This window comes from Boleophthalmus pectinirostris, unplaced genomic scaffold (genome assembly GCF_026225935.1).
Source record: "Boleophthalmus pectinirostris isolate CB_2022bp ecotype Guang Dong unplaced genomic scaffold, ASM2622593v1 HiC_scaffold_13, whole genome shotgun sequence".
Classification (NCBI taxonomy): Eukaryota; Metazoa; Chordata; class Actinopteri; order Gobiiformes; family Gobiidae; genus Boleophthalmus; species Boleophthalmus pectinirostris.
This window is the reverse complement of record NW_026571036.1, coordinates 16044773-16065718: the sequence shown is the minus strand read 5'-3', so window position 1 is coordinate 16065718 and position 20946 is coordinate 16044773. Positions and strand designations below refer to the sequence as shown.

The 20946-nt window shown below is 40.4% G+C and overlaps 1 protein-coding gene across 1 annotated transcript in view; it reads right to left on the bottom strand.

Annotated features, from left to right (window-relative positions):
• Positions 1–20684, bottom strand: part of fam184ab (family with sequence similarity 184 member Ab) — a 154774-nt gene extending 134090 nt beyond the window's left edge. The window contains exon 1 of the mRNA XM_020920220.2: positions 20128–20684. Coding sequence (XP_020775879.1) covers positions 20128–20301 — 174 coding nt within the window. The 5' untranslated portion in view covers positions 20302–20684. The remainder of the gene's footprint in view (positions 1–20127) is intronic.
• Positions 20685–20946: the final 262 nt, after the last annotated feature.

The window sequence follows — 20946 nt, the reverse complement described above, 5'->3', positions numbered from 1 at the left end:
AAGCTAAACACCAGCAAAGACTGATCTAGAGATGCCACAATGTGTCTGTGTTTTCACATTTTTGGCTTTTTTACAATGTCTGCATCCGTTTGACTCTGAGCTGTGTCATTTTTTACAACACAGCGCTCACAGATAATGCACCATTATCTCTGTGTGGGCATCTGACACACTCATGAATCACAGATGTCCACAATATGCCGCTTCACTAAATAACAGGGATGTGTCACTTTATGTCAGGCCGCTAATGCCGTTTCCAAGCTTTTAACGGCTACTGCAGAGAAATGACAAGCAATGCAAGCCAGTTCATGTGGGGTGAAAATTATATCCTTGGAAGTCAAAAATATCTGCAAAATGAGAAATAACGCAATAAAGATGTACTATTTTTGGAGTGTAGATCGAATCAGACGTTGCTTCAGAAATGTCTTCTTCTACTGTGACATGTACACAGACGAATGATTGTAAAGTCGATTACTCTTGACATGCAGTCTGATCTCCCTCAGGCTCGGAGCGGTGCTGTGGTTTTGTGGTTTGCATGGCCACAGCTGGTGAGCAATGAGAGCCACTCCATCACCTGCCGCACTCGGCCTCCTGGGAAACAACACTGCCCCCAATACACACGGGCCCTGCCACTAAAATGTGTTTCATGCTACCGTTCTATTCAGCTGTCCAGGTGTGGAGTTTGGACCTGTGCTCTGGGGTCATGGACTTCGATATGACTTTCCACAGTCTCTAACTCATGATTGTTTTGACAAAAGTTGCCACAATGCTTGTACTACATTGTGTTAGTGTGTGAAGATTAACCCGTAGGCTGTATCCATATACTGTATAGAAGAAGTGGCATAGCATTTGGCTCTAGTCCAATGCAGCTCGCGAGGTTTGCAGTTATAGGAGCGAAAATGAAGCCAAGTTCCATATTAGGAATAGGAATAGTTACAGAGAGACGGGTGACCATTTTTAGTCAATTGGAGCCAGACTTGATGGAGCTGGAAGTGCTCCCATCCTCACGTCCTACTTGTCCATTTATACCAGTGCTCATCAAACTAAGGCCCTCCATGCCCCTTCGACCAGCCCCCCAGCCCCTCTGCCCCCCACCACTTGAACTGGCCGTATGAGGCAATCCTCAAAAGTTGATATGTTTAAATTACTTTTTGGCAAATAATAACACTTCTGCATCATGTATTTTGTTGATTTTTTTCAATAAAAATGATGAATGAAGCATTTGTATTTATATTTAAATAATTATATGACGCATTTAAACTTCCCGCTGAATTTTCGTCACTTGACAAACTTGAGATCAAACAGTGACAGTCAATGCATGCGCAGAGTTCTGTAGTGCAGTTTAGGACAGCAAAATGGCTAGTGTTAAAGTATGAAAAGTTGACAAAGAGTGCCAAGTATTCAAAGAACAGTAGACGACCGATTATTTTTTTGTCCAGTGTAAAGACCGTGCAGTTTGTCTGATATGTAAAATATGTGGTGATTTTCAAGGAATATAATCTGCGTCGTCAGGGTCATATAATTCTGTTATATGGCCTACCCGACCCCAGCCCCCCTATCACAATCAGGAGCGATAATGCGGCCCTCAGAGAAAAAAAGTTTGGTGACCCCTGGTTTATACAGTCTCTGGTTATTTCTCGATCTTACAAAATGCAATTACGTAACTGTGGCAATTCCTGTGTAGCCATATGAGTACTGCAGCTTCACGTTATATACACTCCTCCATGTCTTTGTGCTTCACTTTGCCTTTGTGATTCAGGTAGGCGTTAGATTGAGGTCAGGTGTTGAAAGTATCAGCCTTTATAACACTGCCACAGCCAAGGATTTACAAGCCATAGCGAACAACATTGGCCCGAGAGCCTCCGTTGAACCAAGCTCCTCTGCTCTCCTTTGATTCTCCCTCTATTTTCAAGTCTAACGTATTTATAAAACTCACTCCTATAACTGTCCCTCCTTTGGCAATATGACCGGCTATAAAAGTTGCATGTGCATTCCTTTAACTTTATTACACGTACCTTCATGGGAAATGTAGAATACGATGTGCTCTGTGGTGGGAGTGAGCCACGCAGACACAATAGCTCATCATTCTGATGTGAGTGCCCTGCAGAGTCCTGACTCTCATCAGTGGCTGTGAGATGTTCAGTCTCTATTGACACTGACCGGTCTCCTTACAACCGTTATCTCTGTGTGAGCATCTGATTCACTCACAAGATATCCACAATATGTCACTTCAGAGAATAAAATGTGTGACAAAGCGTTTGTTTTTTTTTACACTTTTATCTGCTTTTGAAGCTAATGCAGGGAATTATGCAAGCCATCATTAATTAATTTTGTGTGAATGTGTTTATGTCAACAACAACCAAGTCATAACTCATAGCACAGTCCTATTCATTTCACAAGCAATATTCTAAATGGAAAGACAATTATCTCTCAATATCCCAGACTGATATGTGAATTGAGTTGTGATTGGTCCAGCCTCCGAACTGCTAAGACTCGGGTCCAATTGCAACAGCGGAAGCCTGCCCAGAGAGATTCTCGTTTGTGAACTCACAAATATCGCGAGAGTTCATCTTGTGGGCCAGGTTAGACTTGCAGTTGCAGGAAAGAAAATGAATCAAAGCAGCTGAGCAGGCAAGACTGTAGCCAGTGCATTGAATAGCTTCAGTTATTCAGAGTCCGAGTCCTGAAGTCCATTTAAAATACGTATAAAAGGTCACAAATCATAGGACAGGTCATGGTCCTAATTGAAAACATTGTGATTTGATCTTTTGGGCAGATTGTCTAGTGTGCCCTTGCTATAAACCACAGCAGTAAAGCGTAATGAAGTGCCGTGGTTGATCTAGCTCCTCTGTGTGCTCACAATTTACTGCCTTCGCTGTGTCCTTTATCGGCCCAGGCTGCTGCCGAAGCATAAAACCATTTAAAAGGTGTGATGAGTTTCTGTCGAGTCACTCTTCAGATCAGCCACAGACGTCCTGGATGTCCTCAGAAATATCCAGATTTAGGAATCATGCATATGCAAATACACTCAGCAAACTAAACATAAGATTTGAAATGATTTTCTGTACACTTCAAGGTGCACTTTCCTGTTGGAGGGCATACACCGTCTGCCTGTCCCTGTGGAGATGTTATTGCTTTGCCTGCAATGTTTCACAGTATGGTATCAAAGTTATCTATCTGAATTTGTTCCAAAATAGGCCTTTTTATTGCTGAAAAAATAACTTTAAAAATATGCATTCTTACTGTGAGTGGGTTCACATCTTCAGAGATCTGATTTGTCTCCATGGAGGATTTGTTTAATGCCATACTGTTGAACATTGCCGATAAAGTAATACAATCTCCACAAAGACAAGAAGTTGGCAGACCCTCCACCAAAGTTACGAAGTGCATCTTTAAACTAATATCAGTCTGTTGTTGTTTTACTAATAAAGAAAACAGATCCTTATGTCTGAATGGGACTGGTAAGAGAGGAGGTGTTAAGATGGCTCAGTGCCTTGTGTTTGTGGCTCTCTCGGGCCTGCTCCCTCTCCTCCTGTCGTCTTCTCTTTATTTTGCTCACAGTCACAACAAACTGAATTCCATTAGCAGCAGCATCAGTGTCTATAGCACTTGTAGCCTGCAGCGTGTCTTTTGTGTGTGCGCGTGGGTGTGTGTGTGCACGCGTGTGTGTGTGTATTTGCGTCTGTGTGATCTCATCATCTGTTGTGTTTTAGACGCTGCTCAGTCCTGTTCAAACAGAGCCAGGAAAAGCCAAGAAGCCTGATGGAAAACTGCTTTTTATTGAATGTGGGAGCTGCTAAGATATGAGCTCCATGGTATATTGCAAATATTATTGCAATTTTGAAATATCTATCAGAACTATATACAGACTTAACTACTGTGCAAACTAGAGATGGGCATTCGGTTAAATTTTCTTAATCGATCGATGGGAGAATTAACAATAGTTTTTTGATTAATCATTAATGTTTTTATATTAAAATTATCATCATTATTATTACTATTATTAATCTGCATAAATAAATTCCACTTTACAACATATAAACCATAATCACTATAGGGCCACATCAGTCTGTTTGAGATTATAAACTTAAAACTGCATGGCTCATTTGCATACTATCAGTGTCGAAAAAAACAGCTCTTTCCTTTTGCGCTGATGCGGTTCAGCTTCTGTTGGACTAAAGAACACGACTCAGTGGAATATGAGTGTTCTCTCTGTGACCAAGGGATGCTGATGATGCTGATGTTGAGTCTGTTCTGTGTGTGTTGCGTTGGAGATGGTTCATGTTGAGATCATACGTGTGCAGGTTTAGCGCAGTTCTTTATTTAACACTAATTTCACTTTATTTATTTCACTTTATTTATGTTGGTCACTTTATTTTGGCTATTGTTGTGATGAAAAGACTGAAAAGTGTTTGCTTTTGGACACATGCACACTCAACTTTATGGTGCAGTAACCAGGATACTGTGTATACAGGCACCATGACAAAACCAGGACACTCGGATAATGGTCACAAACAACAACACTCACTGGCTGTGTCTGAATGTCCATCTTAGCTCCTGACCCCTCATTTACTGCATAGTCCTGCACTCCATAGCGGACTGTACAGTATAGTGCACTCAGTCACAGAGCGATTTGGACACGTTGCTCACTGCTTTTGGGTCATGTGTCTCTGGCAATTCCAATAGAACCTGATTTCTGTCATAAATAATGATCAAATTAGACTGGCACACAAGTATTTATGAGGTTGATAATAATCATAAAAGTTTTGTCACACTGGATCTCATGCAAACAAACTGGATTATTTGCTTTTTATCTATGATGTGAAAATTAATTATGCTTTAACAGCTCGAGCTAACGATAGCACCTTTACACCATAACGCTTTATTAAGAGTGTTTTATTCATAATCAGGATCAACAGTGTGATAAACCAGCACTTATATCTGCTTTCATTCACAAGTATGTCCAGTTAGGCCTGTCACTGTCTACTCTTGTTTTCCTGAATCCAGAAAAACAACAGTAGACCACCGATGCCCATTACTTTTCAAGGTGCATTGGGAAATTTAGAGTTACCTGCTGGTCATTCGAACGCCACTAAAAATGATGTCCCCGACTTAGTGCCCTAAGTAGGGAATAATGTGGACATTCAGACACAGCCATTGCGTCATTGTGTGCAAGCGTACTTACAGTATATAGTCAATGATATCTAATGTTCAGCCCAAAAAAAAATACAAAACACATGTCCTCAGCAGTCGCACGTGGGCTAGCTAGCATGTACATGGATTTTGCACGGTGTAAACATATAAATAATTAAATAGAAGCAGCGAATCGTAGTAGCTCACCTGCCGGGCTGTCATACAAACAAGCAATCAGATCAAATGCATGTGCTACTCCTGGAGTGAGGAGCGAGGAGCGCGCCTGTCGACAGGAGCAGAACAACAATGGGGCGGAGAGGTAATAAGCTGTAGAATGCACGGCTCACTGTCCACATACTGAGCTTACGGAGACAGGAAGCACAGTCACCAGCCAGAAGAGTTATGTTTTGAAAGGGCTGTGAGAGAAAAGGATCATTACTGTTTGTTTGGTATAGAGCAATGTATAGGTAACAAAATATAGTCTTATTAAAAAGCAGTATTTGACGTTTGAAGTTCATTGTTGGGTTGTGAAAGGTATTGAAAATCAGATACTAAAACTTGACACTCATTTGAGCAAATATCAATACTAAAAAGTTCAAATTCACAGGACAGAAACTTAGGACAGAAAGATTTAATGATGAAAATCTCATTCTGTTGCCTACAAATACAGTTTTTTTTTTTTATTATTATGCTGTGGTATCAGAATCAGTATTCTGAGTCTATTCTTTAGTATCGAATTGAAGTTTGACATGTTTTTATTGACACTAGCTCAGTGAGCGATAAGCCCTCATTTTCACCATCTTATAGGCCGTGTTACAAATCAATACGAATGTAATTTTCTCCTTGCATGAGAAATGGTTCCATAATAGCTTCCAAATTAAAAGGAAGAACAAGCAAACAAACAAAAAGAATGGCCTAATTTAATCTAAGTTTTAATGGCTACTTCAACTATCCGTGTTAATAGCAAGAGGTTTTGAGGTGAACCTGCTCACAGACCCCAGTAAGTAAAGAAACAGAGTGATGTACAATAAAAACACTCCTTTGTGATACTTTCAACAGTCTCCCGTAGCAACAGTTACGTCATACAAGTGAAATTAAAACGCTATACTTGGCTACAGTGGTGCGAGGAAGGCTGTTTGATTTGGGATTTTACATGATCAAACTTCATTACTTTTTATTTGAAAGCTGTGTGAATGAGTTTGTCTTTCATCTTTCAGGAGAACTTTTGATGAAACTTTTAAATCTTCAGGCTTTTGATTTTATTACGCTTGGATTCAGGTATCAAGTATAAATCATTATACTGACGTTCGCTGCAGGTAAGTTGTCTATTTCTCTGTATTATTCATATAGAGGGATATCAGGCTGGTTACTACTTCCTCTTTCTCGCCTCAAGCCAGAGTCAAAAGCGGCCGTCCAATCAGATGTGTTTATTCCAGTAACCCATGACAAACAAATGAGCTCATTGGTCAATTATCATTTTGAACAAACTAAAATCTCTCTCACCTCAAATCAAGTGGGTTTACTGCTTCACTGTGATGTCTTTAGTCGTTTCTTTTCCTTCGTAAGCAGCCATATTTGTTTTGAAACGAACAGACCACGTGAAAGGTTGATTACATTGGCTAGTGCACTTTTCAATTATGCTGAACCTGGGGAGATTCAATGGGGGAAGTATAACAGAAAAGTGAATTCTGGATCCCAGGCAAACATATACATATATGAAAAAAAGGTATATTAGTTATGGAGATAAAGAGCGTGTGACCACTCTTATCTCATGCAATTTGCTGTCTGTTTAAATAAATATTATTTGCATATGAATAGTACCAGGTGTAGAATTAGGAGTGGGCAAAATGCAAAAAAAAAACAACACTATTTTTTCAGTTCCGGCATTGCCAAATACGATTATATCACTAGTCATGCAGTTAGGATCTTTTTATCTACCACTAAGGGGAACTCAAGCCATCTGCTGCTTCTGAGAGTTCACACTCACTCAGAGCATGAAGGAGACTGACCAAACTGAGGAGAGGATGGGGGAAAATGTCTGTGTTTGAGTACAGAGTTTCATTAAAGAGAAAAGCACTGATCCGTGATATGGCGAGCTCATCAAAATAGCATATTGTCACAGGAAGACATTTTTAAATTACCATATTTCCCAGCCCCATAGAATGTTAGTTAAAGTTTTAGTCCTGCAGAATGGAGGCTGCAGGGTTGTAGATTTTGGTTAGTCAGCTTCTGTGCTGTGAAAATTCCCCATAAAACCTAAACTACTATAGTGAGATGAGGTCAGTCTAAAGCTGTGATTAAGGAAATGGCCCTACTTTTCATACAGCTGCTTAAATGTATAAATTAGACCTATTTAGACTTTTTTTTGCAATGCAAGTTTCAGAACAAAACAGGGATGAATCAGAATTTGTTAATGTGCATGACTCATTGTGGTGATTACTAATTTAAGCTTTCTTAGTTCGCAAACTTTACACTGCTAGATTATTTACTAAAAACATTAATTATTTAGGACGTACTTTGAGGTACACAAGGCAAAGTGGACGCTTGTAGGCATGAGTGAAAACCCGCCATATCGATTTGACACAAACCGCCTTTCTGGCTGGTTTTGATGCATCAGTGCTGAGTCATCATGGCTATTGCATTGTGGGTAAAAATAGGTCAGAAGCCAATACAACGTTAAGTTATGGACTAGCGGTTTAAGTAGGTCACGTTAGTATTAGCCTTCAGACTTTTACCCAGTGATTATTAGCTCTATTGCTGCATCCTTAACACAGCAATTACCCTTGTTCTAGCATTTTGTCTCAATCCAGTCCAGCTAATATTTGCTCTTGTAACAGTCCAAATCTGCCCCAGTGGAACGCTTGTGTCTTATCTTAATAGAAAGACAGGCTGGGGTAGCAGGAGGAGTCATGGCGAGCACAGCGTTATTTGGACGTCCTTTCGCCGGAGGGAAGGGCAGGCAGATTAACTCCGACAGAGATGGAGGGAGAATGGTGACCAGTGAAAACATGTGCCAAGACGGACTTCAGGAGAGAAAAATAGCACATAGAGAGATGGAGCAATTATCAGAGTTGTATAAAATAAGGCTGCCAACCACATCCTGCTGGCAGTGGATTGAGTGAGGAGGAAATCTAGTGCGCAGATGGTTGGATGAATAAAAACATACTCTGTGGCGTTTTGTATTAGTTTACAGTCTGGAAGCGTAGTTTGACGAGTCGAGATTTGAGATTACGGCCAAGTGGGATTCAATTACAGTGGTGTTTTTTTCAACTAACCAAGTGTACAGCTACTTGGGGTAAAAGCTGGAGTTGACAAGACATCTCATGGCATCAGAAAAATAGCATAAGATAGTAAAAGACAGTATTAATATGGGTCAGAGTAGCGAGATTTACAGTAAGATTTTTAACGTAAATCTATGGACAATTTGTAGGGATATCACGTTGTTGGTGTTCTGCATGTGTGTCTATGGTGGAATGTTCAGCAGTTACCATGGTGACACTGTGCAAACATTAGTAAACACTGCCAAAAAACTGAAAAATATTAAAAGAAAAAAATACAAAATGGATTTAAACGGCACATTTTCAGGAGCCTGTGATCATTCGAAGCGTTCATGACCCTGTTTAGGTGTTTGATGTTCAACAAAAAAGGTGAGAGTGACTAACTGAGAAACTATTGTGACTGTAATATTGTCTGAATGGGACATGTTAAACAGTTCAACAATTCAGCTCATCTATTATAATACTAGCTAAATCGGTTCTTCCTGATCAGATTGTGTTGAAACTCAGATTAAAGTCGAACTTGAGTAACTGAGCTTCACACAGGGAAGTGCCTCTAGTTCGAATCACATCCCCAGACAATGTTGATGACTTCAGCTGCAAAGTATCAGCTGCACAGACAAAAGACGGTTTTGTGCTGTTCACTGAAAGCACGGATTAATCTTAGTGAAAATATTTCCTCCAGTTTTTTCATATTTACTGGTTGATTTTTGTTAAGAGTCTGTCCCGACGTGACACCAGCCTACACATTTCAGCGGATATGGGAGCCTGCTGGCACACATCCTCACAAAGATTCAAAAGCATCAGGATTTTCCAGGCAATAGTCTTATTTTTTTTACTTTGTGTTCAGTTCTTGGCAGCAGTATGAGGCTGTGTGGCCACCGGGGACCTGTTTTCACTCTCTGGTATTATTTCTCATTCTGATGGCGGAGAGAGACAAACAGCATGCATCGCTTCACCAGTTAACCCTATTTGTACCAGGACCAAGACGTACACGGGTTTGGAGTGTTTAAAAGCTTTCCACGGGGCAGGCTGCATGTCCTCCTTGTGTTACTGCGTGTTCTATCAGGTGTACTGGCTGCAGGTCAAACACAGCCTCTAATGGTCGGTCTGTGTGCACCATTACATGGAAAGTGATCACAGTAAATGGAACCACTGGTAAAAGGCGGTATGTTGCATTGTGAGCTTGAACACATTTCAATCGAGCATTTAGGGGGCTTGCATATCGCTATACAGCCACTCCATAGATTGAACGAGAAAATGATTAATTGACGTGCAGCAAATCAGTGCGGCGAGAAGCGGTTCACTACACTAAACTTTGAGAAATGTGTTTAACGCCTGGCCTTCTGAAATTGAGCTTCCAATGCAGTTTTACATGTATTCCATACCATTACAGTTACTTTTAGCAAAATTATTGGCTTATTGCTGGGCTTCAGATGATATCACAACACTACTCTATTTTAGGGATGTAACAATAACCGAAATATCGTGATATCGTGTTGTCAAAAGTCTCACAATAATATCATGGGCTGTCACAATATATCAAATTACAAGTTCCTTTGTTTAAATGCATGGTTTTATAGTAGCAACAGCTTATGAACATCAGAAACTGCATATCCCATGATTCATTTCAGATGAAGAAATATGTTTTTACTTGAATTCTTGGGATTATGACAGAAATAATTCACACCAAAATCTTGTCTAGGTATTTTAAAAGCAAAAAAGTCTCCTATCTACAATTATATTAGCCTCTCCAAAATATCGCAATAAATATCGTACTGCGAGATGCATATCGTGTTAATATCGTACCGAGAGATTTAGACATCATTACATCCCGACTCTATAGCCCAGTAATATTTAATACAGACGAGGCAGCTAAAATAAATACAGTTAAAATTTAGGTATAGCATGTTAATAGGTCTAATCAATGATAGAAAAGACATTAAACATTTGTAAATAAGCTTTTTGGATAATTTATGACAAAGTGCAATGATATTAACAGGGAAATCAGTTTCTTGCCCCCAAACCACCAATAACTATATACACATACTAAATTAAATAAAGACACATTATGAGAGAATCGTTAATGAACTGGATCAATGGTTGGAATCGACAAAGTCATTGATATTGTTAAGATCTAATCAATCCCCAGCCTTTGCTATGAGCAGAGCTGTAGTCAACTAATAATAAACATTTAGACAACTAAGGCAACTTCGAGAGGTTAACTGACTAAAGACTACAGCCCTATATTCAAGTGTCTTAGATTGAAGGCTCATCAGCGATTATAATGACTGTAATAATGTGGCTTTTCTGCCCTAAATATAGCTGTGCACTTCTGCTATGCATCTTTCACAATGATCCTCTCACAGCTGCTGTTGCCCACAAGCGCCTGCCTTTTCAATATGGCCACCAGAAGGACTGTTACATCACCTGAGAGCCCGCGCTGAGACAAGCCCCACACAGAGAGCGCGGGAGAGAGAGGGGGGCTGGTTCCAGGCCATTTACAGCATCAACAACAACAGAGCCACACTACACTGTACTGGCCTCACCTTCACTGCTCTAGAGGCACAACACAGAGCTAAGAAAAGACATGCTCCTGCTCCCGGGACAGAGCTGATCAACCAAGACACAGGCCAGACCCCGGCAGAGGGAGAGGAGACAGGAGCAGACAGGTGTGGGGCCCATCTGACAGAGAAACGTGATGAGAGCGGCTTACACACACCTGGACGGGACTGTGAAGAGAGGCTCGCTGTCCGCATGGATTTTTTAGTATGTTTGCAAAAGTCTGGTTTCATGAACATGTTCAGAGTTACAAAATCTGACATGCCTGTTAAAAAACAAACAAAAAAACAACCATTGCACAAAATATGATGCAAGTTATTGGTAACTTAGTAGACCAATTCAGTAGGGGTGAGTGATACTGACAAAAATGAACCTTTTTTTTTTACACTATCGATATTTTACGATTTTCAGGCAATCGGGAATGTGCTAAAATATATCTTTTACAACTAGACATTTCTGTACAGCTTACTTTTAATCAGCTCTTTTTTAGACAAGAAAAAACTCTCAATATTTCAATTTTGCATATTTTTAAAGCAGCATATATCTATATCTCTCTCACTTCTACAGTTCAGTCTGAAAAAGCTCTCATTTCCTTAAAAAATCCTCCCTAAAGCGCCTATTAACTCCATCCCAGAGCAGAGAATTTGGGATGCCATACTAACCCACATGTGCAGAGTCGTAGTGTTACTCTGGTGATTATGTAATCGCTGTGACGGGGCTGTACTACGCTTCACCGGGCCACGGAGCTCAAGGTCACCCATGAGGAGTGACTCACCACGGGCCCGCACCCACACATCTTCAGCCTGCCCCTGGAGCCGCCGGCCAGGCCTATCTTAATGAAATCTGACAGAGAGTTGTGACAATCAGCACAGAGGTTAATACGCTGTACACAGACGAGGCCCGCACACAGAGCTCCCGCCGAGATGCCGTTTCTCTGTGGCTTTATATTTAGAAATGACAAATTGGGAAAGTGTGTGTGGAGCGTCGGCCAATCACAGCAGACGGTGTCCTCCTGAAAAGAGCAGTGCGGTGACATCACACTTCCTGTTTGTGTGATACAGACTGTCACTCGGCATTTTGGGAGAGCGTCGTTTGCACCATCGAGAAACACAGGCAGCCCGGGGTTTGTGTCATATTCAGGCACAAATAATGCTACGCTAATCAGAACACTTGAGGATGACAGACAGTAGGGATGGAGATTCCAGTATCGGTTTCAATATCAGCTCCAGTATCTGTAATATCAGAGGAGTTTTACAGATATTAACTGTGAAAGATATTGATATTTGCCACCTGTATTTTTCTTCCAAGCGTAATTTCCAGTTTGTCCTCAGTGCATCAGATTTATGTTTTTAAACTAATTGTTGAGTAAAAATGGAAATGCAACAGCAATTAGAGTAAAAAACAAGGATGTACAGTATGTTTAAACAAGGCTGTAGCAAATTATTTAACACCCCAGATAAATACAAAAGTGAAAAGTTATGTGGTGAACTTTACTATAATATAATATGAAATTTGGACCTTGCAGTATCAGCTCAAAATCCATATCAGACCATCCCTGTTTCAGCTCGACTCTCAGACAGAGAAAGGTGGCAGACGTGACTACAGCAAAAGTTTAAGCTCTCTAATGGAGCATTTATTAATAAGATACAATAAATATGTGCAAATAGTTGTGGCAATCGGCTGAGGGAGTGGCCAATTGGAGTCGAGCCAGAGGAGCAGCCCTGGGCGTAGGAGGAGGGTCCCTTTTATTGGCAGCTGGATGCGCTGGGCCCTAGTGCATCCAGGTCACCTCAAAATAGAACAATAATTAAAGGGACAGTCCAAATTTCTGGATATAGGACCTCATTTCCTTGTTAACCAGAGTGTTGGAGACGTATGGAGACACTTTTCTAAAGTCCATCCAGTCCTTGTCTGTGTCAGTAGAATAATTGAAGTAAAACCAACCTTGCATTTGAAGGATTTATGTCGGACTGATATCACCAAGCACCTACCTTACGGGCAAAGTAAAATTCCGCTGCTGCAGAGAAAATAGTCCCTCAACATGTGACGATTCATGTGATGCAAGGTTAGTTTTATTTCAAACTTTATTCTATCAACACAGACATTTACATCGATAATCTGGTGTAATAATAGATTTGTTTCAGGTGTTTTGTGGAGTGGGTAAGACTGTTTTTAGTGGCAGGCTAACTATGGCCATTAACATGCACTAGCCTAGCACCAGTGACCTCTGCAAATACAAGGACTGGATGGAATATTTAAAAAAGTGTCTCCACACGTCTCTGGCTCACTAGGAAATGAGGTCCGGTCTGTCCCTTTAATACAAATACAGCACAATAGGGGCCGTGACAATCCCAAATACTCAAAAGGACTTGAATGTAAATTTAGACAACTATGCAACTACAACCAGTGGTTTATGGCTTGGCACAGCTTACATTTCAGTTTAGTTTTTTTTTCACACATCACTACAGTCACCTTCTCACTTTCTCTAGGAGTGTAAGCTTGATGCCCCAAATAGGAGAAACAGAACCCCTCAGAGGTTTAATACAGTACAGCTCCGTTAAAAATGTCTTAAATCATGCATAAAGCAGACGTTCTGTAAAAATAAGTTGTTTACACCACAGATTGTAGATTCAAAACATTTTTAAAGATAGAGAATACACTTAAACTAAAATGGACCATATAATCCATACTAAGAAGGAATTAATAACAGCCTCACCACATGGCGTCTGTTAATGCCAGATACATTTGCAATGTATATATCGCACTGCACAGTTATGCAATAGCACGCAGACAGATTGTAAACCACAGTATTTAGTATTTCGGGTGCAAATCACTTCAATTACACTAATAGACTCAAATTTCCTGTTCCAAAGACCACATGGGGAAAAGTATTGCCAAAAGAGCCAAAGCATTTTTATCTCTATTCCATTTGTCTTGCAGAAACAAAGAGTGCATATGTGCTAAGTACGCAGTTGGGATTTGAATGAGCAGTATCAGCGTTTCAAATCCCCGTCAGGCGTATTGTGGTCTCAGGGCCAGGAGTCGTGGAGCTCTGACCATCTGCTCTCCAGTGCTCGTGCAGGGCCAGCGTGGATCACTGCCCTAGACCCTGGATTATCAACACACACTCCACTCACTCCCTTTTAATGTACTGTCCCAACAAGGCCAGTGCTTATGAGGCAGAATTGTTTGGTGGGATGTAACCATATCCAAATCTCGGTACGACAACGTGGCGATATTTATTTTAAGGTACGATAACTATTGTGGCCTATGCAGTTCTCTCTTTTTTAATACTTGTGGTGAAAACGTGAAAAACCTTGCAATTCGATATATTGTGATAGTCCAAGATATTATTGTGAGAGTTTTGAAGATACAATATCACAATATTTCTGTTATTGCTACAACACTACTGTTTGGTGAATCAGGCAAAGGCAAAAAATGGGTCTGACTGTGTGATTTACTGTGTGAAGTATTTAGTCTGTCAAGGTTGATCTATCTTGTTCAAAAAGATAGCTCAGACTGAAATTATTGTTATCTAACAATTACTCTTCTGGTATGGAGTTTAATGCTTACAAAAATATATCTATACAAGCCCCTATAAAACTAAGAATTGAAACTTTGTTGACCTGAGAACAGATGGAACAACATACTGTGGTAAAACAACCAAAGACTGTGCAGCTCAATGGTAAACGCAAGTTACAGTCACTATTTTAAGAAGAGAACTATGACTTAAAGAACCTGTAAACATTTTTTATGTATCTGAGCAAAAATGATCTTGCTCCAGAACAGATATATTGTATAAGGAGCTCAAAATATGTCCATTGTGTACTGTCTGCATTGAATTATATAGTGTTTTATTGTCCATATAATCACAAAGTGCCCATAGCATGCTAGTTGTTGTTAACATTACTGTGACGGCCAAGCGAAAATAATAAGCAGAAATAAACTCAAGGTGGTGAATAATTAGGATGCTCAGAATTTAAAATAGCAAACCAGCAAAAATCAGGTACAGCACCTTTGAGTACAGAGAAAAATCAGTTACCCCTAACTACAGCCTTAGGCAATTACTTTGGATTGGTAATGTTTAAAGACAGAGAGCAGATAGGCAATTTGCTTCATGTTCCAATTAATTCTTCCTATAATGTTTCTTTAGACAAGTTATACCTTGTTACTTGGGCAATGATCTAATTAAATATTAAAGAAAATCTGGCCTTGATTGCCTAAAAGTGTTCCAGATAAGAGTTCAAGATGCCAAAAGCAAAGTTGGATACAGGAAGTTAATGAAATCCCAATATGGCTCCAAACTGATACTTAAATAAGGGCATGCTGGATACTATAGTTTACAAATAAAAGTCCATTTTATATCACTATAATGTAAAAATGTTGAAATAAGATGAGAACAATGGGGTGGTGAACACTGGCAAAGGGGCTCTAACCTCCAGGTATACTTCTTTAGCACACAAATATATTCATAGTTCTTGTTTACTGTTTCGCTACCACACGACCTTGATCCGCAGCCATTTCTTCCGCACTCAAGTCTAGCCAGGCATCACTGATGAGTCTCACACCATCCATGCATTCACCCAAGGCTAATGATAACACGCTTCTATCTCATGCTAAAGAAGCTTGCATCCTGTAGCAACTGGCCTGAATTATAATTTATTAAACTTGTTGCCATAGCAGCAAACCCCACAGTTGCCTCCTCCTTGACAGAAGCACCACAGTATAAAAGAGCTGAAATTCAGAAATGCTGCTATGGCACAAAATAAATAAAGAATGAGGCGCTGCCAGAGCCGGCACCACACAAAGCAGCTTTGTGGGATTAAAAATTACTGCAAGACATCTTAAATAACAGCGACAGCCAACAGGTCGAGCATCACAAATCATGAAATTTTATACCACAGAGGAATTGTAATCAATGACGGACTTACTGACTGGGCGTGAAATCCCGGCAGAACATTGGAGGCCCAGATATAGGTGCACTCTCAATAAACCAAAGTGCACAAGAAGCAGAACTACAGAAAAGTGAATATTATTTATTTTATTTCATGAAGTGCATTTACATTAAAAGAGAAGGTCTGTGAGCAATGGAGAATAAAGATAACTGCGTGCATAAATCACTCAAAATACGACTTCAAGAGGGTAAACGAGGAGGGAAAATGCATAATATGTCCCATTCAACTGACTAAAAATTGTGATTTTTAGTTCCTAAACCTTGCCTCACAGCCTACACAATGGTTAAATAATGATAAAATAGGTCTTTTACAGATGTTCAAATTCAAAAAAGCTTTACAATATCATGCATTATTCATTCACTATTGACACTCGGTGGAAGTTAGGAAGTTATTGTGCTTGTGTATGCTATAACTATAATGTATGACACCCACGGATCATTTTAAATCACATCATCTAAAATGAGAAGTCCACTGATTTACACATTACAAAAATGCAGTGCCAACCAACCACATTCATTCATACACAGGCGAGGTGGGTGAAGAGTTTTGATATGACTCAACCCTGGTGTCCAGCTAGATACAAATGACACATGTTGCAGTATTTCCAGGGCTGGACTCTATCTATTTTGTGAGTGGCACCTGTCAATCTTGTGTGACTGAGCGCTTCTCACCTCCTCTTCACAGTAGTGCAAAATCGCAGTTTGAGTTTCAATTTTCACACCACAAAGGCCGCAAATATTGAAGTAACAGAAAGGCCACTGTAAACAAAAAGACACAACAACTGCCTTTTTACGCCTTTGGTAAAATGTTGGCTAAGATAACACTTGTTGAAGTTGAATGAAGCTGTACAAAATTATCAACAAAACTTCTCAAACTGTATTAAATCACATAGCTTCAATGTGAAGCTATGTGCAGGCTCTTTCACTTAAAGATCCAACAACTTTGTAGAGCAAAATATCCAATATGACAATAGTTGAGGTCACAGTTTCCCCATTAGCTTCTGACTCACTGCAGCGGTGCACAATAATAACACGAGAGTCTAAAATGGATGAAGTGCCCGAGATTAAAATATGCAGACAGCACTTCACAACACTCGTTCTGAAATGACTTGATGAAATATTGAGACGCGATGTGAAGAGGTGAGGAAAGATGATGAGGAAAGATGATGAAGACAGACTTGGAGGAGTTGGAGAGCGCCCCCTACGTCACACGCGGGTAATCACGGCGGCCCAGGACTAATTTGACTGCAGAGACCAGGGGGACGGGGTGAGCAGATGGCCCGAGCACTACCGGCCCGCTGCCCGCTTTGTTGTGGGCTCATCCTGTGGCACAGGGGCACAGGCCTCAGATGTGTCGCCCCAGGGAATCATGGGACGTGATGGGACATAACACAGGCTGACATTTGGATGGAAATACAAAATGGGAATGGAGATGTGTTGATCAGAGTGAAGCTACAAATAACTGTCATTTTGGAGAGAAAATTTGAGTTTTCATAATCCACTTATTAACAATTTGACAACATTTGACAAAAGTATGTCAAGGCCCAATTTGGGAAATCTAAAATGCCAAGACTAAATGCCAAAAAATACAGGTGGTTTCAAATTAGTCCACATTCTCAGAGAGTAACTGTTGATGTTTCTGTTACGTTAATTTGATTAGCAAATTTGTATTCACTGCATATAAAATTCTGCATTATAAATAAAGATTCATGAATGCTATGAAGTTAACTGTCTTCATTTTAAATTCTTACGATACTGTATAAAAACATAATAGGGCTGGACAATGAGAAAAACATGCAATATTTGACTATGTTTTGTGCTGTGATAATGATATTGCTGCACTATTTTAATATGTATTTTGGTAAAATCAGATCTGTTTAAACAAAAAGGGCATGTCTTCATTTACTAGTCAAACTGTATAAAAAAATAACTGATACTAAACCAAGACTAACCCAAGCCTAATGTAGGACCCGATAAGGAAAATTATTAGGGATGTAACAATAACCGAAATATCGTGATATTGTATTGTCAAAGTTCTCACAATAATATCGTGGACTATCACAATATATCGAATTACAAGTCTCTTTGCTTAAATGAAGAGTTATGGTGCAGCAATAGCTAAAAAAAAGACAGAGGGAACTACATAGACATGATCCTTTGCTCCACTTCAGTGTAGACTACATGAAGAAATAACAATTCTAAGCAATTTTAAGTCTTAGTTCTTTGGATTAAGTCTTGTCAAGGCATTATAAGAGGAAAAAGTATCATATTCACAGTTTCGTAACGTGAGATGTATATCGTGCAAATATCATACCAAGAGATTTGGATATTGTTACATCCCTAATCATGAGCCTCCCCACCATATCGTGAGCTTTCCCACGATATCGCAATAAGTACTGTACCGTCGTGAGGTTCATGTTGTGACAATATGGTATCGTGAGACTTGGATATCGTTGTACCCCTAAAAATTATGAATCCAAATCTGCCTCTTTGTCAATTTTCCCTTCAAAAACATTTCTGTAAAATATGGGACTTTGTGCTGTTGTGATATATTTTTATTTTCTTGCAATAGCGAAATATTGTGATATAGATATTTTTGCAATATATTAACATATATGTATATATATATATATATATACAATATAATAACATGTAATATTGCAGATGACATGCCTTTGTGATCTCCACTCTTCCCCTGTTCCATGACTAATGCCTTGCTCTGACCAAACACTGATGTAAGAATGATCAACTTGTATGGGTGAGATTGCAACAAGTTGCCTCCGGGACACAAGTTTATTCCTTGATTTTCAAACTTGTCCTTTCTGCTCCACAACACACTGGCACTTGTATTATCTTAGCTTCCTTCAGTCACCTCAACCAGTACTGAAAACCTGCTGTGAACTAAAGGTGTCAAAAGACGCTTCAAAACCCACCTGGACAGATCTGTGTGTGTGGTACGCTGAGTGTACACCGCCAGCTTGATGATAATGACACACCTGAGGCCAAAACACGCTTTGACCCTTAGTGAATGTTACAAACCTGTCATTTTGGAGAGATGAAAGCTGGGGTCCTGGGGCCAACCTTGAACCAGCAGGTATTAAGTTCAACACACTATACTCATCCTACCCCAAACAAGGTCGAAATCACCTCTTTGTAACCCTGATTATGATGAGAGATTAGCAACACAGCACACGTAGTTTAAACACATGTTGTACATAAATATTTCAGCGACATATCAAAAGACGCCGGGGTTTAAATTCTACACACATAGCGATGATATCCGCAGGCGTAAAGCAGCAGATTCAAAGCACTGCACATACCAGGGTAAATAAATAGCATGGGAACATACATATCCTCTCTAATTTCACACCGTGTCATTAAACGCAATCAAAGTTTAGAGCTGGGTTGAGCTGAATAATTATATATAAGGCCCCTGAGCAACGTTATGTAGACAAATAAAGCAGGTTGACAGTGCAGTGAGTGATTAATGGCAGATTTGATTAATATAGTCGTTAATGGGCCTCTGTGCATGGATGTCAGAGCCTGGTTTAGACGGGGGCTAATGCACAAGGATGTATAGCTTGTATTATTTCCGATTAAGTGGGATGTTATCGTATAAAGAAAGTTCTTGAGTATTTCTAGATCAAATGTTTAGCATGATATGAAGCGGGGGGCCAAAAAAATATTGTTTCTTTGTGGTTGTGCTGTTCCAGAGTCATCTAGGCATTAAAATGGCTGAATTGGACATAACTAGTTACAAAATACAGCTGGATACTCCTATGGAATAGATTAGGAATACATACAGTACTAGTAGTTGTGTTTGTGAGTTAGAGCAGAGAGATTGCAGAAGTTTCTAGACAGTAGACCAGCATTAAAATTTTGCCCCAAACTTCAACAGAGTAAGCAGAAAAATGAATCAATTATTTAGTGTGGAACTGTGTAATAAGACAGCAGTGAGTAATGCCTTTTAGGAACCTATTTTAGTGCAAGTAAGAGTCATTCATAGTTAGTTGCTGCGATACTGCCAAAAATGCTATAATTTGGCAAATGGTTTAATCAGAATGAGTGCATGATGTTATGACTATGAGAGATCGTATTGCTAAGTATACTGTTTTACCATTTTGTGAATAAACTGCTAAAACAGTTATAATCCCACTGGGGTTTGGCTCTGAGATGTGAGAGCAGTGGTCAAATCGCAGCCCTTACCTTGGTCAGCTGTGCTATTTTCTTGCTCATCTTCAGGTGCAGGTCTTGGGTATATTCCATGGTGATGCCGGACTGAAAGGACAGGCTGGTCGTCGAGGTTGAAGTGGTGAATTTGCCCTGACCCGCGGCCGGGGAGTAGAAAGGCTGCTGCTGCCAACCGGAGCCAGTCGCCATCTTCACGCCGCTGCCTCAGATGCGGTGGTGAGATACGGGCTGATCAGAGCGGACACCGACCCGAGCTGGGACACTGTCAGGACTGTAGCTTGGACAGAAATTCACAAACAACCAGGCTTCTTTTTAGCTTTCAATATTTAGCTCCATTTTGATGCTAGAGTGTTAAATCAAAAGATGAACTAGCACTTTTTAAGCTGCTAAAGCGTTATCTAGTAGCAGCATCTTGCCCGCTGTTGTGTGTTGGTATTTGGAAAGCGGTGGCTGTCTGCTGTCACCTGCCGCCTGCGTGGATCTGCGTCCCGGCCAGCTGATCTTTCGCCTCCCGCTCGGTCACCTTGGTTGTCGGTAATGTCTCAAGCGGATCCCCGTGGTGGCATCGCGGTGGTGTTAGCGGGGAGCGTGCAGAGATGAGCGGGGGTAAGAGAGAGGCGTGCGGGCGGCGGAGAGGACGGGTTTGTGCTGCTCTCGTGTTGCCATGGATCACCTCAACACTCCGCGCTGCTGCTGCATTCACGAAGGAAGGACCCGCGTGCGCGATCACGGCCGCGGCGACCAATCAGAGCGAAGGAAGAGGCGCACGTGACTCTTCAGAGCAACGTGAGAGAGCGGAGGAGAGAGCCAGGGCTGAATACATTGGGAAATAAT